The sequence below is a fragment of the Neltuma alba genome, unplaced genomic scaffold (assembly GCF_004799145.2).
Source record: "Neltuma alba isolate B1F8T4 unplaced genomic scaffold, ASM479914v2 tig00008145_pilon, whole genome shotgun sequence".
Taxonomy (NCBI): Eukaryota; Viridiplantae; Streptophyta; class Magnoliopsida; order Fabales; family Fabaceae; genus Neltuma; species Neltuma alba.
The window spans coordinates 38609-65667 of NW_021634959.1; the positions used below are offsets into that span (position 1 = coordinate 38609).

Here is a 27059-nt window from a genome sequence, read left to right on the forward strand (position 1 = left end):
TCATATTTATGTCTTTTATTAATAATTTCATTGATTTATTTTTATAAAAAATATGATAAATATAAAAAATAGTATTTTTTCTTAAACGGGCCAAAAGCCCGCAGGCCGGCCCTGGCCCTGTAGCTTAAGGGCCGGGCCTAGCAAATTGGGATATTTTTAAAATTCCAGCCCTGGAGGGCCGGCCCTTTTAAGCCCGCCAGCCCTGAAAGGCCAGCCCTGGAGGACCGAGCCGGCCCTGATTCCCGGCTCTAAACGCAAGTTGACACAAAATACATTGTTAGATTTTTTTCTTTTTAAAGTGATTCCGAAGGTTGCCAAACTCCCCATTAATTGCTAACATGGATTCAACTGTAAATATGAAACTATCCGGTTTAAAATTTTATTTAGGTGTTTTGGGTTTTGAAAATTAATTAGAACATAATAAATTTCACAATTCAAAAAACACCCAAAAATGCACTTGCAAAATTATCTGTGATAACAAGACTCAAATCCACGTTTCTGATAGGATAAGCCATATCTTTATTAACGAAATCAACCTTTATTGACTACCTCGATTTACAATATATTGTATAGATATATCGATATTTATATAATAAAAGTCAATTTTTTTTAACAATACTATTAACTACAGAAATTTCATTCCACCTTTACCAATCTAACCTTGAGTGGGAACTTGCAAAAACATTTAGAAAAACTCAATTGCAATTTGACCAACCTAGGCTCTGTTTGGATAGCACCCCAAACCATGATTTGGGGACCCAAACCATGGTTTGGGAAAAATGCTACCTAAACAGCCTCTCCAAAAACCAAAACCATGGTTTTGGGTCAAAACCATGGTTTTGACTCCAAAACCATGGTTTTGGAAAAAACAAAATTTTTTTGTTTTTGGAGAAAAAAGGGAGAGTGTGAGGGCCTATATGATATGTATCTTGTTATTTTTTTTATAAACATATTTTTTATAAATATATTTAATCTTATATTTTATAAATATATATAGACATTAATTATTTATTAATTATATTATCTTATGTATTATTAATTATGTTGGTAAAAAAGCATATTATTAACAATTTTATTTCTTCAAATTAAAATATATCATAAAATCTATTTTTTCTGTAATTATCATATTAACTTATGTCTTTTTTTTAGTAATTTGTATATATAAAAAGTGCTTCTGATAACAACTATCCAAACACTCTCACTTCTCAGAATCACTTTTTTACAAAATCTATTCTTCACAGAATCTATTTTTTCCAGAATCTATTCTCCAGAATCACTTTTTCAAATCACGGTTTGGTTTCATCCAAACACACCCCTAATCTTTGTTTTTGGCCAGGTGGCACCCTCTTAACGTACTGGCAAGAAATATGTTGAAAAGCTTTTACATCCATGGAGAAGAGCCATATCTAGTAGTTTCCAAATTTCAATCTACGCATATAAAAGAATACATCCTCTTTTTTTGTTTGGCCTGCATACCATACATACATACATGCAAGTCATGCTATTTATTGGCCAGTGCAACTCATTCCTGGACTTCGTACAAGAGAAACATGTTTAATTCAACAGAAAGATATTAGTGTGGCAACGTAAACAGCATCAATCTCACCATAATGCAGCAGCATTTGACATCTTGATAAGGGCACTGCATGGAAACAATGTCCAGAACAGGTCACGTCCCATCCAAAAAAGAACAAAAGTACAGCGGAGAACCAAAAGCAGAGATATGAACGAATGCCAGGTTTGGCCTCCTCAAACTCACATGGACCTATTATCTGATCAGGATGCATCGTATTGGTGATGCCTCGGAACCAACCAACCTAAGGGGCAAGCAGTTCAGCGTATATATTCCTTCCGGGACATCATCGAGCTTCAAGCCTTCCACCAGAATGATTTCCTGAGAAGTGCATGGTTTTGTTAGCACATTGCTTATTCATACTAGGTCTTATCCAAGAAAGAAAAACGCCTTTTGAAAAAAGAAAATAAAATAAAATAAAAAGTTGTTGTCTATACAAGCAAAACCTGAGAACCTTCTGGCAAGTCTTCTCAAGGCTTAAAAACAAAAAAAATTATTTGTCCAGAGGCGACACTTCCTCAAAAAAGCAGAAAAGAAAATTTAATGCAGACTGAGATTAGTTCATCAGCCTGCAGCTGACCCCAAGCAAATGAATTGAGGCTAAGAGACATGGTGAAGCAATCATTATGAACTGGGGCAGAGGGCAGACTGAATTTGTGTTGATTGGTAGTGTGTTTGTCAATAAAACCTGATCTAGATGGGATAGCTACAAACATCTCCTCAAAAAAAAAAAAATAATAATAATCCTTACAGCTTCTACCAATTATCAGGAGATCAGCAACCAGAACTAAATGGTCCAAAAATTTGTGAACTAGATGCACAGAAAAAGGAGCGGCCACAAAAACAGGATGTACAGCAAAAGAATTTATTGATATTTCCCAACTATCTTGGGTGAAAATAAAAATGTAATTTTCATGAGCACAGGGATCACAATGATAACCAGAATCACCAGTTAGCACGCAGACCATCATTATCAGTACTACTAGTCTGGAAATTGCGGGAGTTCAGAGCTTAATATAAAACCAAACATGGATGGGATAGCTAATGTTGTTTGAAATGTTTTCTTTTCCATTAAAAATAAATCAAGGGATCGAAAATTAGCAGGTCGATAGTGTGAAGTTACACATGCATGAATCAGTATAATGAAACAAACATTTTCTTTACCCTGCCTTCCAGAAATACATGATGAGATTGAACCGAGTGATCATAAGCAGCAGCGGATAAGTAATCAACTCCTACAGTGCATCATAGGAATGTGAATAGGCATAATAGGAACTTTTCCAAGAGAAGAAGAAAAAAATTTGACAACAATCAATTCGAACAGCAGAGGTACTTTTACTAAATTTTCTCATAGCACACAAGACATAAATTTTGATTGGCAGAGAGAGGAAGGATGCAAAAGAGAAGAAATGTCATCCTGTAACTAGGAAATACTATTGATAAGCCCTTCCTGTTATTATTTCTTCATTGACTGAGTTTCAAAAGACTGAACACACACATACACACAAACACACAAACAAAAGAGTATTTGCTTGAAAGACAGAAAAACTAATGGTGATAAATTTGTCGTAGATGAAATATCTTGCTCCCATGATATAGGGATACTAGAGGTAGTGTGGTACCATGCCATGCAATTATGGTAGACTCAAACCTACGTATTGGAAAATGGATGCATAGATGGAGTTAGATGTGCATGACTACACATGCAAAAATTAAAGGAATCTGGTCATTCATACCTTGGGGGAAAAAAAAAAAAAGATGAATCTGGTCATTTGACACGGGAAAAAGGTCAGAGAATATGCCCTTGAGAATAAGCAGCCAAAAAGTTTTAAGAGACAATATATATCTCACCTACAAGTTTAATGTCAGTATTCTCAACCAGCCATTTCGCTCCGTCCTCCTTGAAGCCTACATAACTTGTGTCGAATTCCTTCTTAAACATAAGCCGCCTGACATTTTAACAAATTTAAGTTTGCATGTGGCTTCTAATGAGCTAGTACACATTGCTAAGCTAAATGATGGCAACAAGAGATTTTATTTTGGATCATCAAGGTCAAAATGTGCAGAATTCTATAAACACGTCAATTAAGGAATATATTCAATTAACTTTTTATGCTAGACCAACAAGAGAAAAGTAATATACTAAAGTAACAATACAAGTATTTATACAAGTAACCTGTCAGTATTTAATGTCCTGAAGAGCACACGACGTACACCGCTAGGAATACTCAGGGACTTCATAACTTCAGCTGTAAAAAAGGAAAATGTAATCTAATATACAATTATTGAGGAAGCTAAAATACCATGAAAAAATTCACACAATTATGAAACATTTTTAACTAAAGAAACCAAAAATAGCAAATGTGAAGAAATGGGTGTTTATGAGAAAGCACCCCCCCTGAGAGCATATTTGTTTTGTACCCTTTTATCTTTTATTATTAATCATAAAACTTGGTATGTTGGGCAAATTAACATTCAGATCTTTAAATAATTTTTAATCTATAGGATCTTAATTACACATGAATGATCAGAGCAATTATATGGTGTGTTCATCAGATACACAATAGTTCTCATTCATCAGAATATTGTCAAATTTTACTAAAGTTAACCTCAAACTTTGATCAACATGTGCAAAGTCCAACATAGCAAACAAATAAGAAGTCTTCAAAGCAAACTCACAAGTTATACATACCAGTTATGTTTGTATCCCTTGGAACATCGACCAATAGAGCATAGCCTACAGATAGAAATAGGTTTTCTGTTAGCATCTATGCCAATATGATCAACTATAGCATTCATAAAATGAATTACCAAAAAGGAGAAAGGAATAACTTTTATCCTATAATACAGCTAAGAAAAATTTAAATCCTATCAAATGGATGGGTATAAGCTCCAGAAAATCCGAAACGTGAGTGGATAAAGCATCTGACTACTGGCTATGAGTTCACGAGGAAGAAGTTATTACAAACAACACTTTCCAAAGCCAAAGAGCAAAAAGCTAAAAAAGAAAATAACACATTCAGAAGTATTAAACACTGAGATGGTCAGCAGCACATATATATACCATTCACCTGTGCTGGTTAATTGACAAATTTTAGATACCAAAAAATAGCTTGAATTGATTTCCTTACTCAGGATGCATGCTCTAAATTCTTGCATCGTGGGTTTCAACATGTAATAGCGAGGGAAAATTGATATTCCTAGTCCAAGATTGGGCTGAGCTAAATTGTACATACGCTTTCATAAATCGTTCGATCAAACAGACAGAATCTAGAAAGAATTATGCAAAACACCCTCAGAGCTACTAGAGGCTAGTAGCATGTCCTAGCAAAATGCTTTTGCCACTATTCGCTTCGCTCTGCAAAGCTTGACGCAAAAATTAGCAAACAAAAAGCTGTATGAAGTAGGATGAACCATCCACCACTACCAGAAGAGAGGAAGCCGAACACTATCCTGAAATTTCACCGAAAGGTTTCATATAGCACATGGGATTAACACAATAAATGTCAACGCGAAGGGACATCCAAAAAACCTCGTACTTTCCGCGTACGGCTAGAGTGCAAGACATTATCACCAAGAGAAAAATAAAAGTGAAGCACAAGGCTACAAAAACCATAACCATTCTTTTACCATTAAGGACTTCCAAATCGAGCGTGTCAACATCAAAGCCGGCGTCGAAGTAGTTGTCGAAGAAGTGGCTCGGCGCATCGACATGGGTACCAGTGTGAACACCCAGCTTCATAGCTGAGTTATTGGCGCGAGAACCATTTTTCATGCTTTTCTCAAGCCAGAGAAAGTGTCTACCAAGGCCATCGTTAGAATCCCAGACTGGCATGTGGGGGACGTATTTGTGAGTGATATCGAAAATTCGACCATTATCGTAGACTTCTCGGCGAAGAGGAATAAGATCAGAGTCACCACCGGCGATGGAGCAGTCGACGGCATCGGTGCCGGGGATGGTGGGATAAGCCGCAGTATCGGCAGAGACAGCTCGGTAGTGGAGGGAGATCGCCAGGGCCAAGGCACAGAGAAACGAAAGTGAAAGTAGAGAATTCATGGCCGTAAGAATGACAAGAGAACCTGGTTTACGGTCAATCAGCTCACTGTAACTGACACAGCACTCCACGGATGAGTCAATCTTTTTTTTTTTTTTTGGGGTCAAGAACGGAGGAGTCAATCTATATCTACATTTTACCCGCATTTGCTGCCCAGAAAACACAATGGAATATTGATTTCTGGGCAGCAAATGGAATGAGATTTGAAAAATTAAAATGAATGAAATATTCCGTTCTGTACTTAATATAATACTTAGTTAGTCAATTTAGAAAAATTAAAAAATTACTAAATTACTTTGAGCTGTTTATATGTATTGTTTTTCTTCAAAACTAACTTGTTTTACTTATAAATTGATATACTACCTCCGGTCCTTAATATAAGACCCCGTTTGACTTTTGTTTAGTCCTAATTATAAGACCCCAATCCATTTTGTCTCTCATATTTATATTTTTTTTTCCAAGATAGTCATTCTAATAATGATAGTTTAGCCAATACACTTAATAGCAAGGATATTTTAGGAATGATAATACTTATTTATTACAAAAAACTAACTTAACTTACTTCCTTAATCTCTTCAAATAATCAACAGGGTCTTATAATTAGGACCGAGGTAGTATAATTTAATAATTCATATAAGTATTTTAGAGATATCATATACTATCTCTGGTCCTAATTATAAGATCTCATTTGTAGATTATAAGTAGGACCGGAGGTAGTAATACATATTATAATTAAGTAATTTAATAACTCCTTTAATCTTCTCAAATTAGTCAACTGAGTTATTAAAAATAATATTTTTTCCTTACATAAAAATAATAAAAATACTGCTAATAATTAATAATAATATTACTTCAGCATATCTTAAATGCACGAATTATTCAGAATTCAATAGTTGATTTTGATTTTTTTTAACATCAAAGTTGAATCTTTTATTTATTTATTTTAGATGAAACAAGAGTATCTCCAAGTTATATTGGATTTGAGACTAATCCTTCCGAACTTGGGGCAGTATTTTCAAGTTATATTGGATTTGAGACTAATCTCTTTCAGGCCTGAAGCGGTTAAGAAATAGTCTTCCTAACAAATATGTTTTTTTGAGATTCAAACTTGTATTTTCAACTTAATTTTACCTATGAGCTTTTAGGATTCTCAACTTAATTTTCAGGATCTTCATTTTGTACATAAATGAGTGATTTTTTTTTTTTGCCAACTACATAAATGAGAGCATTTTGACCAATTGGAGTTTTTTCTTGCCTTGAACGACATTGACTAAGGTTTTTTTATTAATATTTTAAAAATTTTTAGTCCTAAAAACACTATGTAGTTTTCCCAGGAAATTACATGTTCTGTTCATCATTCTGCTAGCCACGTCAACTAAATTGTTCTGTTTTCCTTTGTCTGTAAAATGCACAAAATGTCAAAATCAGTGAATAAATTGTTACATTTTTTATTTTGATATATATATATATATATATATATAATGAATTGTTCTATTTATAACTTCTTGATCCTCGCCATAAACTTTGTTAATATTGATTATAATTGAGCCCGAAGTTGCATGGCACTCCAAGTTCATTGGTCAAAATAAATCTTAGGAATTGCTTTTCATCCCAAAAATTCAAGTGGTTATTGATGATATTTAATACGAAGTTTTGGCCTTTTCTCCAGAAATCTAATAGACTACGACTCTGACCAATATATTATTCATGGCCGCCACATAAAAATACACAACGCCAGGGTGGCAACCAGTTCTTCCATTAACTTCCAATTCCTTTCGTTCTGATTTCGCGGATAGTTTCAAAGGATTTCACTTCCATTTTTTTCCACCACTGTTCCTTAATAAACTCCTTATAAGTATGCCGTTTCTTCAACCTAATCTTTTGCTGCTTTAAATCCACCTTCTCAGATGTCATCGTTTTCAGTGGGCACTCACTTGTCCCCATCCCAACACCTACGGAATCTCACAGTTCACCTTTCAGTTCATGGCATTCGTACTGTCGAATATTCACCATCAAGTCGGCTCCTTTCTGGCCTCTCTTGTTGTAGGACCAGACTTCCTAGATTGTTGGGTGATAGTGTATTGGCACGTGCTGAAAACAAGGCTAGAGGTCCTACTTCGTCTTTTCAGCCGCCTCAAGCTCCTCAAAATTGCGACTCACAATTTGAGGTTCTTCTTCTACTATTATATGACAAAGTTCTCAGATTACTCGTTCAGCTGAATTTCAAGTTTATGAATCTGGACATACCATGTTTGTTGGCAACGCCGAGAACTTTTATTTACTTTATGTGGGGATGGGTGGGGTGTTGAAGCACAAAACTTGCATATGCATATGGTTGTTTAGGTGTTTACCATCAACTTCTTCAATGAAAGTATAACGTAAAGGAAAAGTCTTCTATAGATCCCATTACACGGCGCTGTAGAGTAGGCAGGTGTCATGCTTTCATCTTCCTCACATGTTTTTTGGTCTATAAAAGTTTCCCGGACTTTTTAGCAAATTGAATTCTCTACATTAAGAGAAATATCATATCTTTTACCAAATGTATTGTAGGCATTCTCTTTCGAGAATGAGGAGGATTCTAATTGCTTTTTTGATCGGTTACTTTCCACACTTCATTCTCGTTTTTGCTGGCATTATGGAGGAAAAAAGGCTAGAATTAGTATTGAAGTTTCCAGCTTTGTCTCTTGTATGCTAATGCTCAATGCTGCTCATAATGTTACTGTGAAAATGTTTTTACTCATTAGGACCTGACGCCAGAACCCAGTACTAGCGATCCCTTGTGCTCAATTGACGAAGCTAGCTCACAAGATTTTGAAGGTAGAAACCAGTCCAAGACTGACTTGCTTAAGGCTCTTGCAATATTTGCAGCAGCTGCAACTGGAGTAGTGGCAATTAACCACTCTTGGGTAGCTGATAATCAGGTCCATGAATACCCTCTTACCGGAATCTACTTCTGTGTGTTTCATAATAAATTACATGCATTGAGGGAAGATGTTCTTGAATGTGCTCTGGTTCAAATTCTATTAACTCTACATGACCTCAAACTGCAGGATCTTGCTATGGTATTGCTGTTTGGATTAGGGTATGCTGGCATCATATTTGAAGAATCCCTAGCCTTTAATAAAACAGGAGTAGGACTGTTGATGGCTGTAAGTCTTTGGGTGATACGGAGTATTGGGGTAAGGTCCTTTTTTTTCCCTCAACATTACCAGTAAGTTCTTGATTAGTCACAAGTTTCATGCGATCCAGAGTCCTGGGTTTGAGATTTAGGTTGCACTTAGAATTTTTCATTTTGACAAAGCGCAACACACATCCCACTTGAGCTTCTATTTCCACATGATAATGTGTAAATCTCTGTATAGAAAAGGATGCTCAAGTATTAGACGTCATATACCTGAGACAGGGATATGACTGTCGCAATACCCCTTCCGTTTTCCTCCGATATTTTTTAGGCATATTTCCCAAGGATAATGAAACCTTGACAGGGATTAGAAGTGATTGTATGGACCTTTTGATTATCCTGACCTTTATAAGTGGAATCACAATTTTTTGTGTAATCCCATAGTGATTGTAAGGATCTCCTGTTTCTCAAATTTTTACCTCAGATTTCTACTCTGCCAAACTTGTGTGGTCATAGGTATGCTTTCAACCTTAAATGGTTTCTCTTGCCTTATGCAGCATAAGCTGCAAAGAGAAGTGACTGGTTCTTGTGTTACTCTTTTTTAGAAATACGAGTTTCATTTTTTTAATTGTACTGTTTTTATCATTAATACGCTGTAATAAGGCCTTTTTTAGGTTTATACAGAAACTAACTTTGACTGAATAATATGCAGAACCCTTTGGTAGAATCATATATTTGGATGGAATTTCTTCGCCAAAGGGGATTTTAGTAGGTTTGGTTCAACTACGCATCATTTTTAGATAACCTTACCTCAAGTTTATGTGTTTCATTTATGGATTAAAATTTTTTCAAATATTGTGTCTTTTAATGTTTAGGAATTGTTGTTGGTTAAAAGTTGACTTGGGGTTAGAAAAATATCTTAATATTTAACAATATGATTAACATAATGGTATATAAATTGCTCATAATAAGCTTAAATGTTGCCAAGGAGTCTCGTTTTCTCTTTAATACCAGTATCACAAGAATTCCATGTTTCCATTACATGAAATCTGGAGGGCAAGATTTATACTTATATAACCTCCCTCAAAAAGATGATAGTTCGCCAAATGATCTGCAGATCACAAATACTGATTAGCACTAGTTGTTTTCTCCTCTCCCTTTCTTATCTCGCATTGAAATTTACCATATCTCTGATTTTCGCAGCTAGTATGTATAATTCAGTCCTTATTTACCCTTTGTGGTTAGATTTTTGTACTACCTTCCCCCATTGGATTGTCTGTAGGCTCCTTCAACTGACATAGCTGTTTCAGAGTTGACGCATGCATCTGCAGAAGTCAGTGAAATCGTATTTTTCTTGCTTGGTGCCATGACCATTGTTGAGATAGTTGACGCTCATCAAGGATTTAAACTGGTTACCGACAATATAACAACTCGAAAGCCACGCCTTCTTCTTTGGGTGGTGAGTGCTCTATTCTGCATAGCTGCTGATAGGTAGAACCACACCCCCCCCCCCCAAAAAAACCAAAAAAAAAAGGGGCATATTCTTCGATATATGACTAACATGGACCAAATAAGGGGTCTCCTCCTTGCAGATGCGTGGTGCATTAATGACGGCTAGCCTCCTGACGTTTGATGCTTTGAATAATGGTATTCTAGAGAAACGAATGGCTTTATTGATGATAGAAATTTATGTGACACTGCAGAAATTAACTGTCTATAATTGAGAAAACTTATGTACTTATCTGACATTCTATGATAATGGAAAAGTTTATGTGTTCCAATAAATAATTATTTTTATTTTTTTAAAATCCTGCTAAATAATTAACTGTCTAACATGACAACTCAGCTGTTGCGTCTCAAAAAGTAAAATTTGGCATATGTTTTGTGCTTGCAGATTGGATTTGTGACATTTTTCCTCAGTGCAGTTCTAGACAACCTCACATCTACTATAGTCATGGTTTCTCTGTTACGGAAACTAGTGCCTCCATCCGAGTATCGAAAGTACATGCTCTTATTCTTTTAAATACTTTCAGTTTGATTCTTTCCAATCATTTGTATTTTAAATGTGCCTAGTTTTACTACAATAACATGTATGTATGAATGAAGATATTTGTGGCTTTATTTATCTTGTGAGTTTTGGTCATTAGAGCTACCTCAAGTTTATTAGTGTTCGTACAACATATTGATGGATCATGAAAATTTTTCTTCCATATAAAATTTGTAGTTAGTTGTTTCTGTGACTGTTTTCTATTCATAAGATGTTATAAATGGGGTAAGCTACCACAAGCTTAAGCTGAATTCTGCATCAACAATATGGTTCCTCGAAATTTTTGTTTCAAACATTTGGAGATTTAGTTGTTTTTTTATGATAATAACTTGTCTTTTTATGCGAATTGAAATTTAAGAAAATAATAGCCAAATTATTGTAGCTAGGTTGTAAACAAATACAAGATTTTATCATAATGCCTGGTAAGAGTTTTTAATGAGAACTTGTTCACAATGATAGTAATGCTAGAACAAACTCTTGCCCATTGACATTGTTGCCTCCTGATTACATGAGCAGATATAACTAAGAAGCAGCAAAGGCCAGGGGGTCATAAAGAGGGTTCAGTCTCCCCAGAATCTAACTTTATTTATGTTATTTAACTTTTCTTGTCAGAACATGCTTCTGAGCTTCACGCTTATGTGTAAACTATCATTGTCAGAGCATGCTTTTATACTAAGAGACATTTCAATGAATTGTATGCTAATTACATTCTTCTCCAAGACTCTGCTATATTTCCAGGAAAATTACTGACTAGGATTATGTTGACAGGATTCTTGGAGCTGTTGTTGTTATAGCTGCAAATGCTGGTGGCGCTTGGACTCCTATTGGTGATGTTACTACTACCATGCTGTGGATACATGGTCATGTATCTACATTGCCAACTATGAAGGTTAACTCCTGGAAAATTGTTCCGTTATGATATGTTAGTTTGTATTATGGCATAGTTTGACCTGATAATCAACTATACGGGTGGAATGAATTGGAATTGGCTGAACTAGTGGTGACAAAAGCACATTCTTTGTTGACTGAAGTCTAGATGTTCTTTGTTGTACTCTTCTTCTTTTTGCTCTTTGGTTGCATGGACACTTAGGTTAAGTGAAGGTATTATTTACCCTATATAAAGTATTGATTTTGGGGAAAGATCAGTAATCATGCAAGTTATGTTATATAGAATAATCAAAGCATCCGTAATTGCATTTCGTTGCTTGCAGGATTTGTTTGTACCTTCGGCCATTTCTCTAGCTCTCCCTCTGGCTCTTTTGTCATTGACTAGGTACTCATAAAGTGAAAGTACTCCAAGAAATTTGAGTTCAATAATTAGATATAGGTTAAGAATGACAACTTCAACAATTCTTCTCTTCTTTTCTTCTGTTCAGTGAAGTGAATGGGAAGGGACGTGATTCTCCCACGGTTTTGGCATCTGAACAGATGGCTCCTCGAGGACAGCTTGTTTTCTCTGTGGGTATAGGAGCTTTGGTGTTTGTGCCAGTTTTCAAGGCCCTAACAGGTTTACCTCCTTATATGGGGATGTTGCTTGGACTTGGTGTGCTTTGGATTCTTACGGATGCTATTCATTATGGGGAGTCTGAAAGGCAGAAGCTAAAAGTACCACAAGCCTTATCTAGAATAGATACTCAAGGAGCATTGTTTTTTCTCGGAATTTTATTATCTGTTAGCAGGTGAGTGAGCAAATGATAGTCGTACCTTAGCTTAAAATAAACCTTATATCATACCCTTCTGTTAATCAACTATGTTAGAAACATCATGAAGAATCACATTGAAGCCCCTTTGAAAAGGAAGGATGTACTCTTGCTGTTATGCTAATGACATTTAAAAGAAGTTTTCTTCTTTTATGTTGATTAGACTATGCCTTAATATGACCAACTTGTAACCCCAGCTATTCTTGGAGTGTTTCCTTTACTAGTCCTTATATTTCTGGACTAATGGTTTTGTTCTTTAGCCTGGAGGCAGCAGGGATTCTTAGAGAAATAGCAAACTACCTCGATGCTCATATTCCAAATGTTGAGTTGATTGCAAGCGCAATTGGAGTCATATCAGCAATAATAGACAATGTTCCATTAGTTGCCGCAACAATGGGAATGTATGATGTCTCCTCCTTTCCTCAGGACTCAGAGTTTTGGCAGATGGTCGCATTCTGCGCCGGTACTGGCGGATCCATGCTGGTCATCGGCTCAGCTGCTGGAGTTGCATTCATGGGGATGGAAAAGGTGGACTTCTTTTGGTACTTAAGGAAGGTAATATATATGTGCCACTTTTGCATGAGGGATCAGAATTCTTTTTGTTCTGTGTATGAAATCTATCTTTTATCTAATGATCTGTTTGTATCAAGTAAAGTAACAGAAACACTTGATCTCTTTTTGCGCAGATTAGTGGCTTTGCTTTTGCAGGCTATGCAGCTGGTATTGCTGCTTATTTAGTAGCTAATAACCTCCACATTTCTCTACCCACAACTCTTGCTGATGTTCCTTTCCTTTCTGGTTCATAAATGGCGACTTGGTCCCAATCTGGTGTCTTCCTAATACAAGTTCATAAGGTTTAGATTAATGATGATTTGGGTTGCCCCATCATGGATTATACAACAGAGACAAGTAAGCTTCTTTTTTCTTTTTCTTTTTTGGAGTCTCAATTGAAATCCTCAAGTTTTTATTTTTAATTTTTATACTCAGATAGGAGAAACATCGCTGAGATGAAATCCTGAGATGGAAAACACTCAATATCCACTTGTAATGATAATTTGATATATCTTTTCCTAACATTTTTTAGATTTAATGAATAATCTATCCTGCTCATTTTTTATGAATAATATCGTCATTCATACATATTAATATTATTTTGCCTTTGCGTTTTTCTCTTTTTAAACTGAGATTTATCTTTAATTTTCATTTACTTCCTTGCAATACAAGCTTCTTTTGTAAATATCCTTTACATCTGAATTATTTGCAGCTTCCTCACCAATCATGGTATTTAACAAAAGGACAAATTATGTGCTAAAATATTAGGAAAAATCTTTAAAAAATACCTTTAAAATTATAAAATCCCAAATCAGAAATGACTACAAAAATATATTATCATTTGCTCCTCAAATGTTGTTAATTATTATGAAAGTGCAGTGAACAAAAATGATTTGAAATTTTAAAATTTAAAGGTTTTTTTTTTTTAAATTCTCGCAAATCATTTTGTAATACTAGCACTCAATTCTTAGTTTTTTTCATGATAAGTAGGTTTCAACTTTGAACTCTTTCTTGAAATTGACTCTGAAGAACAAATAAATTTTTTAAAAAAATTAGAAATGAAAAGGCATGTCTAATATTTAAATAATTAATTATAAATATTTGTTGAACCAAGCTTTAGTTTGGTTATGAAATTGTTCTTGAAATATTTTTCTCAATCAAATGGAAATACAACAGGGGATATTAAATTATCTGAATTTATGCTCCTCGTTTTTTATTCTATTATAAACTTTATAAACTAAAATAATCACTTGGATGTTTAATTAAAATATTACTTTTGGTGTTTAATATAAAATTTAGTTTGTAAAATATAAACTAGATTTTATTAAATAAATTTTTTATATATATTTATCTTGTATATGGTAAAATTAATTTTAAAAAATGAATTCACACACTCGAATTTAGCCGTCAAAGCCGCTCTCCACTAAATTCACAATGCTTTTAAGAAAGAAACTTCAAATGTAAAAGTGCTTGTATTCACAGCTGCCACTGTCAATTGAACTTGATTAATGAACCAACAGTTTAGCAAGTCTCCATAATTAAACCTCTCACCCTTTCCTTATATTACTTTCAATCCTAATTATAAGACCTCCTTTATAATATACAAACAAAATCTTAGGTTTTATAATTAAGACCAGAAATAATATCATGTTTTGATGTTTATATGAAATTTACAGACTTCGGCAGCTCCGTCTAAGCATATACAACAATAACTTTTCTTTCACTAATTATTTATATGTAGTTTCACAAAAAAAAAAATAGAAAATTATAAACAAAACCCATTACAACATTAGTATAAGTTTTGACAATAATTAATAAGTAAATGACATCAATTTTTGTAAATAAGCTTCGGCGTGCAATTTTTCAATTTTTAGAGTTTTTTTATTTGATTTTTTCAATTTTATATCTGTTTTTTAGGTCCTAAGTGGTGATACTTCTCATTAATCCTACCAGAATGGTAACCACTCGAAGAGATTAGTCATCAGGATCTAAGTTGTCCCTTGTCAATTCTCATCAGCCATCCCATTGGCACATCAGTTTCACATTTTGATGACAGATCGAAGAGGAAAACTCGGTTTCTTGTTTCTTTGAAACTACAACACTGACACAAGATGACTGTATTATTCTTTTCCCCGCCCCTACTCCAACCATCACAACTCGCATTTCGTGCCTCACCAAAACTGAGCAAATCATATAGTTTGCCCAACAAAATTAGAACCAAATACAGAATTAAGCAAAAACAAGTACCTCATGTTACAACTTAAGGAAAACAAACTCTTCAATGGCAGGAATCTCTCCAATCTTCTTCAAAGTCTCTTTGGTAGGTTGATCATCCACACCAATTGCCATTACAGCTTGCTTGCGAGGAGCAATCCTTCCAACACTCATGAAACTAACATTCACATTCTCCTGGCCTAGAATGCTGCCAACCTTTCCAATCATGCCTGGCTGATCCACCTGCCTGCAAAGTATAATGCTACCTTCCAAGCTCACATCAACCTCGAAAGATCCCACCTTTGTCAGATGGGGGACCCCATCCTTAACACAACCCTCGACCTTGATTTCACCCGAATCCGATATGGCACTAGCGAATCTGGATTCCACATTAGCAATCTGTACCTGGATGGATTCAAGTGGATTCTCAGGTGAGCCATCTAGAATAACCCTTTCCTCAGTTATCCTGAGCCCTCTTTGTTTAGCAGTGAAATCAGCATTGACCAGATTCACAAAAACACTGGATATGGGCTCAATGAGACCCTTGATTATCATGGCACGGAGAACACGGGTGTCAAGATCATCAGGAGCCCTGGCAGAAGCATAAGTCACCTTCACAGTTTTCACACCACTTCCTCCAGCTACCAACTGGAGAGCGAGTCTTCCCAGTTTCTCAGCAAGATCAACAAATGGTTTCAGCTCTGTTAACACCTGCATTGAGTAAGACAAGATAGAAGTTAATCCATTCTGGATTTAGCTTCACCACAAACTTAAGTGAATACTGGGGGTTAAAAAAGGTTCAAATAGATCATTTTATCAACTCCAGAGTTTCAAACAAGATAAAACAAGTCAAGTAACAAACTAACAATAAGAGTGAATGATTTTCCGCATGATAACTTACTAATACTAGGGTTTTCAAACCCAGGATATGGGAAGCAATTAATTAATTCAAACCATTTAAGCAAGAAACAATAGAACTTGCACTTGGAAAAAAAAAGTTGAAGGAAGAAAGAAAGCACATGTTTGAAATCCCAATAACATACAAACTTCAAATGAAGTTTTATCTTAACGTCACATGTTAATTAATGAAAGGTATATAGGATGGGACAATTGCAATAATTAATTAAAGATTTTCTATTTTAAAAAAAGGGAAAGGATAAAGATGAACTTCTTAAAGTACCTCTGCCGGAACCATTGGTGCATTGACTGCAGTCGAAGCAAGTTCTCCTTTCAATGCCCCAATAACAGCTTCAGCTATTTCAATAGCCACGCCTTCCTGCTCATCAGTTTCGAAGCTTACAAGTCATTATCCTTATGAGGGAAGAAAGTAGTGAACTGGAGCACACAACGTTTGCTAAACAAACCTGAGCTTCCATGGTACTAGCACCAAGATGAGGTGTTGCAGTGACGTTCTCATGGAGAACCAACTTGCTTTCTTTTGGAGGTGGTTCCTCTGTGAAAACATCAAGTGCCGCCTGAAACAAAGGCAAAAGTTATATACTCAACCCTACATTCTATCATCAGCGCCTTCAAATATGAGAATGGCAAGAACCTGAGCCACGATTCCAGCATCCAGAGCCCGAACAAGAGCTTCCTCATCAATGACTCCTCCACGGGCAACATTAACTATTCTAACTCCCTTTTTCATCTTAGCAAAAGTCTCATCATTAAGAATCTTTGATGTAGCAGGAGTAAGAGGCATGTGCAAGGAAATGAAATCTGCAGTAGCAATGGCTTCATCAAAGCTCACAAGCTCAACACCAATTGCACGAGCGCGATCAGCTGCAGCATATGGGTCATGAGCAATGACATGCATACCAAGACCCTTGGCACGGCGAGCAACTTCAGAACCAACCTTGCCAAATCCCATGACAGCAAGCGTTTTGCCGACAAGGGATACTCCGACATACTTATTTCGTTGCCATTTGCCTGAAACATCAAGCAGCATGCATTTCATTGAATACCAGTTAAAAAAAAAACAGAGAGAACCAATAAAACCAGCACTTGAAGTGAAAAACATCATCACTGTAAATAAAATATCCTTTGTCCTCCATATGATATATATCATATCGGAATCAGAGAGAAAAACCAAGCAAAAGTATAAAAAAGTTGGGAAATTGACATTGAGGTCCCACAGAACCAAAAATACAGCAAAAAGGTCCCCTGAAATCCCATAATTTTTCTGAAGTCCTAAAGGGACTTAGATGCAATTTTCAGAATCTGGAAATTACCCTCTTGCCCTTGCTTATGAGATTCGAAAATGCTGAAAGGAGATTAGAGCCTCTGTTTTTTGTTTGACCGGAAGAAAGCTGAAACCCTGTTGTGCTTTTGTGCTGCTGGAAATCTGGTGAAAACCCATCGCGATGCTCAAATTCCCCTCACAACCCGCTGAAAATCGTGAGCCTTCGTGCTGGTTGGTGTGTGTTGTGATTTAAGTTGGGTGTGTAGAATGATAATGGGTGCTCTGTTTTTGGGTTGTTTTTGGGTGGTTTTCCTCTGTTCTGACATTGGTTTAGTGGCAAAGGAAGAAAAGGATGAAGGTTAGTGAGGGTAGAAACCCTTAGCACGAAATGGGACTGTGTTGTCAATCAGGCCGCGATTGTTGTCAATGTGTGCCGCTACACTTGTCAATGTAGCTCTTTAAGTTGTCAATGACAGTTGCGTGCTTCTTGATGCAGGTTTAAGTTACTGATGGTTTTTCAAAGCTTTTGTTTTTGGTTTAGGATTCAGAAGTTAATGAATGGAAAAGCTGTGTTTTTGGTTGGTGTGTGTTGTGATTTAAGTTGGGTGTGTAGAATGATAATGGATGCTCTGTTTTTGGGTGGTTTTCCTCTGTTTTGACATTAGTTTAGTGGCAAAGGAAGAAAAAGATGAAGGTTAGTGAGGCTAGAAACCCTTAGCACGAAATAGGATTGTGTTGTCAATCAGGCCGCGATTGTTGTCAATGTGTGCCGCTACACTTGTCAATGTAGCTCCTTAAGTTGTCAATGACAGTTGCGTGATTCTTGATGCAGGTTTAAGTTACTGATAGCAAGTACGTCTGGAAAACATCTATTTTGCTTTGTTCACATAAGGGGAAAGTTTATAAATGATGGAGAAGATAATATGAGATATGTGGGAGGTAGTGTAAGAACAACCAATGTAAAGGAGGGCACAAGTTATGAAGAATTGAAGGAAATTATATCATCAATTGTTGGAAAAGAAAGCAACTCATTTCTTCTGAAATTCTCAGTTGTGTTTGATAAAAAAACTTTTGTGGAGTTGGTAGATGATGATGGGGTGGAACATTTGATAAAGTTCAATGAAGAAAGTGGTCATGTGTATGTCAAAGAAAATGAAAATGAGGACCACATAAAAGCAACAAGGGATAATATATACAATGGAGGAGCAAGTTGTGTGAGTATAGTTGAACAAAACTGTAAATTGGTGTGAAGGGAATTTTTTGTAAATGGATACACACCAATAGTTAGTTTCTCGTAATTACATGCAACCCCTGTGTTTTTTTGGAATGGGTTGTGAAATAGGTGTAGTTTCATGTATATGAAGGTGTAAATAAAAGTTGACTATGAATTGGCATGTTAGATTCTGCTGTCATTTAAGTTGTCATACTTGCACTCTGTATTGTCATTAGACCTGTTATGACTTATCAATAGAGCACTGTCACTTGTCAATTAATTTGCTGATGTAAGTTGTCAACAATATGAATTCAAGTTACGTAACTTGTTTTAGTAACATATGATATTTTTAATCACTCTGTCATATTATATTTTTGGTTATTTGTCATATATAATCATTATTAATGAAGTGTCAATAGTGGCACTGTGACTTGTCAATGGTGGCACTGTGACTTGTCGTTGGTGGCACTATGACTTGCCAATGTGGCACACTGACTTGTCGTTGGTGGCACTATAACTTGTTAATCGTGACACACGGACTTGTCATTGGTGGCAATTTGACTTGTCAATGATGGCACACAGACTTGTCATTGGTGGCAATGTGACTTGTCAATGGTGGCATACTGAGCGGATTTTGAGCACCACGGTGGATTGTTAAAGTTACAAAAATGAGGTTGAATAGTTGATATGTCTTGCTTGGAGTTCAAAGTATTTGTGAAGATTGTATGCTCTGTAGTGGTTACTATATTCCTTTGTGGGGATTTCTATTTCCATATTGATGATTGTGTCTGAAAAAGAGGACGAATAAAGGGCACTTCAATCCCAAACACTTTATGGCAACACAGACTTTGTGTATTTATTTGCTGCTGTTATACTTGTCAATGACTACTCTTATAGTTGTCACTAGCAGCCTGCGTAGTTGTCACTGGATGCGGTGTTAGTTGTCACTGGATACTGTGTTAGTTGTCATCACATGCTTTGTTAGTTGTCAGTGGATGCTAAGTTGACTAGATGCTGTGTTAGTTGTCACTGCATGCTCTGTTAGTTGTCACTGCATGCTCTGTTACTTGTTACTGGATGCTGTTACTTCACACTGGATGCTCTGTCATTTCTCAGTGGATGCTCTGTTAGTTGTTAGTGGATGCTGTTTTTTGTTACTGGATGCTCTGTCCCTTGTCACTGGATGCTATGTTACTTGTCACAATATGTTCTGTCCCTTGTCATGGATGCTGTGTTGTTAGTAAAACCTTTTGATTATGTGTTTTTTTTGCAGATGAACTGTTTCCATACGATGTTGCGTGCTGTTAAGCCAGAGTTGTTTGCCAATGAGGACAAAATTGGCAACAAAGTGAAATGGGCTAAAGTTTATGTGCAGAATGATACGTGAGTGTAGTTGTTCTGTTTGATTGTGTTATGTTGTGTTTGTTCACAATAAAAATTGCATGCTGCTTACATATTGAATTTGCTTGGCAGTGATTCATGTGGAAGTTCATGTCCTCTCTTAGCTACAAGAGTGGGATGGCGCTATTCGTGATGCTGCAGGATATACCATGCCACGATACTCCAATGATGAATTGCAAGAGTTGAAGGTTGGCTGTTTGTGGTGGTTGGTTACCCATCCACAAAATGAACATAGGGATGAAGTGATGTCAATGCTATTGGACTTCAACAAGAGCAAGAGGAGGAGACAGAGGAGTCCATTAATTTTTTGTTCTGTTATGCCAGGATGTGTTATGAGATGATTGGCACCTAAGGGTGTGAGCCATGAGGGCAATAGCTTAATGGTCAATAGGTCCTTTTGTAACAAACTGATCAAATTATGTTTATAATATTATTATCTTTGTTATCAGATGTTATGATACCAATTTCTTGGGGACAACTCACATTTTTATTTTTGTTGTTTTATATCTTTATTGATATCGACAAATTTATGTAATATTAATAAGTAATATAACATGAGTTAATGACAAGTGATATAACAAATGAATATGTGGATATTAACAATTGATATTCAAAATTTTTACAACTGAAGGTGTTATTTATTTGTAATGTTAAGTAATATTTATATTAAAATATAATTAATCAGAAGGTGTTACTCAGAGTTATGTTCAATTAACAAGTCACTCTGCTCCATTGGTAAGTCACAGTGCTCTATTGGCAAGTCATAGTGCCACCATTGATAAGTCACGGTGCGACGATTGACAAGTGAAATTGCCACCAATGACAAGTCCGTGTGCCACCATTGACAAGTCATAGTGCCACCAACGACAAGTCAGTGTGCCACCATTGGCAAGTCATAATGCCACCAACGACAAGTCACAGTGCCACCATTGACAAGTCACAGCGCCACCATTAACAAGTCTTAAGGACATGATTGACAAGTCACTATGCCACTATTGACAAGTCACAGTACCACCATTGACACTTCATTAATAATGATTATATATGACAAATAACCAAAAATATAATATGACAGAGTGATTGAAAATATCATATGTTACTAAAACAAGTTATGTAACTTGAATTCATATTGTTGACAACTTACATCAGCAAATTAATTGACAAGTGACAGTGCTCTATTGATAAGTCATAACAGGTCTAATGACAATACAGAGTGCAGGTATGACAACTTAAATGACAGCAGAATCTAACATGCCAATTCATAGTCAACTTTCATTTACACCTTCATATACATGAAACTACACCTATTTCACAACCCATTCCAAAAAAACACAGGGGTTGCATGTAATTACGAGAAACTAACTATTGGTGTGTATCCATTTACAAAAAATTCCCTTCACACCAATTTACAGTTTTGTTCAACTATACTTACACAACTTGCTCCTCCATTGTATATATTATCCCTTGTTGCTTTATGTGGTCCTCATTTTCATTTTCTTTGACATACACATGACCACTTTCTTCATTGAACTTTATCAAATGTTCCACCCCATCATCATCTACCAACTCCACAAAAGTTTTTTATCAAACACAACTGAGAATTTCAGAAGAAATGAGTTGCTTTCTTTTCCAACAATTGATGATATAATTTCCTTCAATTCTTCATAACTTGTGCCCTCCTTTACATTGGTTGTTCTTACACTACCTCCCACATATCTCATATTATCTTCTCCATCATTTATAAACTTTCCCCTTATGTGAACAAAGCAAAATAGATGTTTTCCAGACGTACTTGCTATCAGTAACTTAAACCTGCATCAAGAATCACGCAACTGTCATTGACAACTTAAGGAGCTACATTGACAAGTGTAGCGGCACACATTGACAACAATCGCGGCCTGATTGACAACACAATCCCATTTCGTGCTAAGGGTTTCTAGCCTCACTAACCTTCATCTTTTTCTTCCTTTGCCACTAAACTAATGTCAAAACAGAGGAAAACCACCTAAAAACAGAGCATCCATTATCATTCTACACACCCAACTTAAATCACAACACACACCAACCAAAAACACAGCTTTTCCGTTCATTAACTTCTGAATCCTAAACCAAAAACAAAAGCTTTGAAAAACCATCAGTAACTTAAACCTGCATCAAGAAGCACGCAACTGTCATTGACAACTTAAAGAGCTACATTGACAAGTGTAGCGGCACACATTGACAACAATCGCGGCCTGATTGACAACACAGTCCCATTTCGTGCTAAGGGTTTCTACCCTCACTAACCTTCATCTTTTTCTTCCTTTGCCACTAAACCAACGTCAAAACAGAGGAAAACCACCCAAAAACAACCCAAAAACAGAGCACCCATTATCATTCTACACACCCAACTTAAATCACAACACACACCAACCAGCACGAAGGCTCACGATTTTCAGCGGGTTGTGAGGGGAATTTGAGCATCGCATGGGTTTTCACCAGATTTCCAGCAGCACAAAAGCACAACAGGGTTTCAGCTTTCTTCCGGTCAAACAAAAAACAGAGCTCTAATCTCCTTTCAGCATTTTCGAATCTCATAAGCAAGGGCAAGAGGGTAATTTTCAGATTCTGAAAATTGCATCTAAGTCCCTTTGGGACTTCAGAAAAATTATGGGATTTCAGGGGACCTTTTTGCTGTATTTTTGGTTCTGTGGGACCTCAATGTCATTTTCCCAAAAAAGTTTTCCATACAGACACATTTTTTAACGGAGATATTATATTGAAGATGAAGGGGGGGCACTTTCGGTTTCGAAAAGTTTGTACTTTGTTCCGTATTCACATAAATGTCAGTGAAAGCAAACAAAAAAGACGCTAAAAATAAACATAAGTGCACTTTATAAAAGTCCTAAATCAAAATCAAAGCTTAATAATTTATATATGGGATCGTAAAACCACATTCAAAACTGTTGGAGTTAGACAAAGTGACAAACACAGCAAAGCATATCAGTCACTGACCAGCTTTAACAGACGCATCGGCCTGAGCAACTTTCCTAGACATAGCAGCCAAGAGCGCGATCCCATGTTCGGCAGCCGCAACCGTATTGGCCGTGGGGGCGTTAACCACCAAGCACCCATGCTCGGTAGCTGCCGCCAGATCCACATTATCGATCCCAACACCAGCTCTCCCAACCACCTTAAGCCTTCCCCCCGATGATTCGAACACCTCACGCGTAACTTTGGTTCCACTACGCACAATCAGCGCATCGCAAAGCGAGATCTTGGTGCGGAGCTCCTCAGGGCTCAAATTATAGGAGCAGTCGACATTTGCATAGTCCTTCAGCAGCTGAAGCCCAGCTTCACCAAGCTTCTCCGCCACAAGCACGGTTGGCTTCGCATCAAGACCCGCCGAAACTACCACCACAAGAGGGCGTGCGCCATGGCGGCGGGGAGGCCGAAGGGAAACGGAGAAGGCGGATGATAGAGGGATTTTGGAAGAGAGAGAAAGTGATGGATTTCTAGTCGATGAAACACGAAGCGCTTGTGAAGAAGACAAGGAAGCCATTATAATTTAGAAAATGGCGTAGAAGTGTAGAAACTAGGATTTGATTTCGGCAAGTGAGCGCCGAAAGATGAAGAAGGGTGTGAGAAGAAGAGGAAGACAAGAACTGCGTTTTATATGCGTTGTGAAGAGTTAGGAAGGGAAGTGAACTGCACGCTCTTTTGAAGGTAACCTTAGATTAGGCGGACGCCCTTTGTTTGCATATTAATCTATACACACGCTGGTCAAAAAAAAAAAAATCAATGCACAAGTACACATACAGAGTAAAAATCTATTATTTGGATTATAAAAAAAAAAATCTCTTACTTAGATTTAAATGTAAAATTAAATAATTAAATTTTTTAAATTTTTTAAATTATTATAAACAGAATGTAGTGTTTTAATTTTATTTATTTATTTTTAAAAATAAATATTTTATAAATAATTTTAGAAAATATATTAATCTCATAATTAAAATGAGGAGTGGATAAAAACAGAGACACTTATTTTTTCAATGTTAAAGCCAAACTCACTAACATAAGAACTTATTATTCAATTTATATTTTTTCAAAGAAAATTAACAAGTAAGGAAAGAGAGATCTTAAGGCTAACTTCAGCCAGTTATTTTAGAATTAATATAATCTTTTATCCAAGTTTATCTTTATTTTAATTTTATTCTCTTAAGTTTCAAATTATAAAGTTTCATCTTTTAAAAGACAAAATGATCCAAATTTTTATTGAATTATAAGAACTAATATTTTAAATAAAAATAAAATTAAAAAACCATAATTTAAAATTTAAAATTTGAGAAACCGAAACTAAAAAGAAAGCAAACTCAAAAATCATATTAACGCATTATTTTAATACTCCTCTAGTCGTTAATATAAGACATAATTATTAAGTTAATTTTAGTTTTAAATATAAGACCTATTTCTCATATTTATTAATTTTTTTTAAATTACTCCTATAAATAGTTCTTCAACCATAAGCAGGCAAGTGAGAGAAGAAAGATATTAAAAAAAATGATTATAATATTTTAAGAAAAATATGTCATATTTTTTATAATTAATTAACTTATCTAATTTTTTAATTAATTAAAATAATTAAATAAATTTTGTATTAAAAATCACAAAAATACCACAGAGTGACCTGGCGGCTGATGCAATGTAGGAGGAGCGGCGGTGGAACTTGAAAGTTGGTGCCTTGGTGGGAAAGCTGAAAGGACTCCGAAATGGAGGGCATCACGCTCTCCTTTGTCGCGTGAAGGATCACGAGCAAATCACTGATTTGGGTTTCTGAATCCGACGACAACGACGTTGTTTGCCTGTCGTTTTTGGGTTTGAAGGTGCCCTTCAGATTTATATTTTGGGACGAATATCTGGTCTGGGTCCAAATGAAAGAATCTGGGCACTGGTTGGACCCTGTGGGACCCAATTACCATTCTTTAGCCTTTTTGGGTTGGTGAGATTTTTTTTTTTTTGCCTTTTTATATTTTCCCCCTTCTCGCCTCAAGGCTGGTGAGGTTATCCTCGCATTTGCATTGTAAATCAAGTTATAAGGTTTGGTAAAACGAATAATGACAGCCAGTGGCCTTAATTTTGTAAACATGAGGAAATATACAAAAAGATGGAAGAAAAATAATAGAGAAAATGGCACTTTGATATCAGCTAAGGAGGATAATGAACATTTTAGAACTCCTAAAACTTAAAAATAAAAAATGTCAGTTAACACTTTAGTTGGATTTATTTGTTTATTTTTCATAATTTAATATTTCAAAAATAATCTTATAAAATTTTGAATATAAATTATTCAAATTTGGTCGAGTCGAAGAAGGGGTAGCCATGCAGAAACAAAGATAACAAAATGAAATATAGCTCCTGCCAATACATGATAAGAAATTTGTAATCCTGAAAGAAAATTCAAATTTAATATTTCTCCAGCTCTAAATATAAGACCCATAAATAGGTCTTATATGACTATATTTAGGACCGGAAGTTTATTTTATATCATAATAAATAATAGCAATAATAAATGAGTAATATATAAACCTGGAGGCTTTTTCAAAACTAGGGGGCTCTGTGAGCCCACGAATAAACAGGGAGCCCAATCCAAAATGCTTATAAACCACAATACATGCAGGCCCACAGAAAGAGTCCCTAAAAAAATTACAGGGTGGGAAAATCTAAGTTCGGTGTCCAAGATTTGATTTGTTACGTTTGGATAATTACCTGTTTGGGAACTAGAAAATGGACAATATTACCTCCAATCTTTAATATAAGAAATATATAACTAATTTAAATAGAATAAGAAAATAAAATTAATTACGTTAGTTATTTGTAATACTACCTCTGATCCTTAATATAAGAATTAATTCATTAATTTTAGTGAATTAAAAAAATTATTATGTTGGTTATTTGTAATAAATAGATGCTGTTTTTTCAAAAATATTCTTGTTAAGTTATTGACTAGAACTATTATTATTACAAGGATTACCTTGAAAAAAAAATAGATAAATAGAAGAGACAAAGTAGATTTGGTTCTTATATTTAGGATCAAAATAAAAGTCAAACGAGCTTTCGTATTAAGAACTAGCAGTAGTAAGTATGTGTTGTCTTTCTTAAAATATCACTGCTAATCAAATATATTAGCTAAAACTATTATTATTATAAGGAATACCTGAAACAAAAGAATGGATAAATGAGAGACAAAATAAATTAGAATATTATATTTAAGACTAAAATAAAAGTCAAACAAATTTTATATTAAATATTAGAGGTAGTATAATTATGACCAGAACTATCCCTCTAGTAATGGACTAACACAGGACAGCAAGGTTTGAAAAGGTTAATTTTCCAAGTGCAATCAAATAGAGACAAAGGAAAGTAAACCAGGGTTAAAGTTATTTTTTTTCCTAAGAATATTCGCGAAAAAAAAAATCCGAAATTTTTTTGACTTAATATTATCTTTAAAATGCTAAAAATATAACAATATCGGCCGTGCTATTGAAAAGAATTAACAATCAACATTAATTTTTTAATATTTAGGGAAAAATTTTTTACACTTTCAAATGATATTAAACTTTTTTTGAGCTGAACACATATACTACTTCCGATCCTTAGTATAAGGTCTCGTTTGATTTTTATTTTGGTCCTAAATATAAAATCTCAATCTACTTTGTCTCTAATATTTATACAGTTTTTTTTAAGATAGTCCTTCTAATAATAGTAGTTCTACCAAACACACTTAATTAGCAAGGATATTCTAGGAAAGACAATACCTATTTATTATAAATAACTAACTTAAATCATTTCTTTAATCTTCTTAAATTAGTCAACTAGTTCTTATAATTAAGATCAGAGACTGTATCTTTTTATTCAAAAAAATTAAAATGCCGCCTAACAATAAATGTACTTTTTTCCGGTAAGAATTTAAAGATTAATTGAGCCTAATTCTTTGGGGGAGGACATTGAACTTTTAGTTACCT

At 35.3% G+C, this 27059-nt stretch overlaps 3 protein-coding genes across 6 annotated transcripts; 1 reads left to right on the forward strand and 2 right to left on the reverse strand.

Annotated features, from left to right (window-relative positions):
• Positions 1-1321: 1321 nt before the first annotated feature.
• Positions 1322-5721, reverse strand: LOC114753785 (cyclase-like protein 2). Of its 2 annotated transcripts, XM_028942497.1 has the most exons (8): positions 5204-5721; positions 4266-4310; positions 3750-3822; positions 3425-3522; positions 2738-2808; positions 1818-1894; positions 1607-1642; positions 1322-1468 (listed from the first exon to the last, which is right to left on the reverse strand). In XM_028942497.1, the coding sequence occupies exons 1-8, from the start codon at positions 5628-5630 to the stop codon at positions 1429-1431; spliced, it is 867 nt and encodes a 288-aa protein (XP_028798330.1). In that variant the 5' UTR covers positions 5631-5721; the 3' UTR covers positions 1322-1428. The 2 variants fall into 2 exon arrangements, with proteins under 2 accessions (XP_028798330.1, XP_028798331.1); XM_028942498.1 differs by having other exon boundaries at positions 1322-1642; positions 1760-1894.
• Positions 5722-7421: 1700 nt separating this feature from the next.
• Positions 7422-15020, forward strand: LOC114753786 (sodium/proton antiporter 2). Of its 3 annotated transcripts, none has more exons than XR_003741048.1 (11): positions 7422-7796; positions 8373-8549; positions 8679-8807; positions 10032-10208; positions 10644-10750; positions 11565-11685; positions 12008-12069; positions 12173-12475; positions 12757-13051; positions 13183-13405; positions 15002-15020. XR_003741048.1 is itself a non-coding variant. In XM_028942499.1 (10 exons), the coding sequence occupies exons 1-10, from the start codon at positions 7536-7538 to the stop codon at positions 13300-13302; spliced, it is 1752 nt and encodes a 583-aa protein (XP_028798332.1). In that variant the 5' UTR covers positions 7422-7535; the 3' UTR covers positions 13303-13617. The 3 variants fall into 3 exon arrangements, 1 of the variants encoding a protein (XP_028798332.1); XR_003741047.1 differs by lacking the exon at positions 15002-15020 and adding an exon at positions 13484-13617; XM_028942499.1 differs by lacking the exon at positions 15002-15020 and having other exon boundaries at positions 13183-13617.
• An 87-nt stretch (positions 15021-15107) lies between these two features.
• On the reverse strand, positions 15108-23684 carry LOC114753792 (D-3-phosphoglycerate dehydrogenase 1, chloroplastic). The gene is made up of 5 exons (XM_028942509.1): positions 23053-23684; positions 16815-17191; positions 16627-16737; positions 16443-16538; positions 15108-15973 (listed from the first exon to the last, which is right to left on the reverse strand). Exons 1-5 carry the CDS (start codon positions 23597-23599, stop codon positions 15302-15304), a joined length of 1803 nt encoding a protein of 600 aa, XP_028798342.1. The 5' UTR covers positions 23600-23684; the 3' UTR covers positions 15108-15301.
• Positions 23685-27059: the final 3375 nt, after the last annotated feature.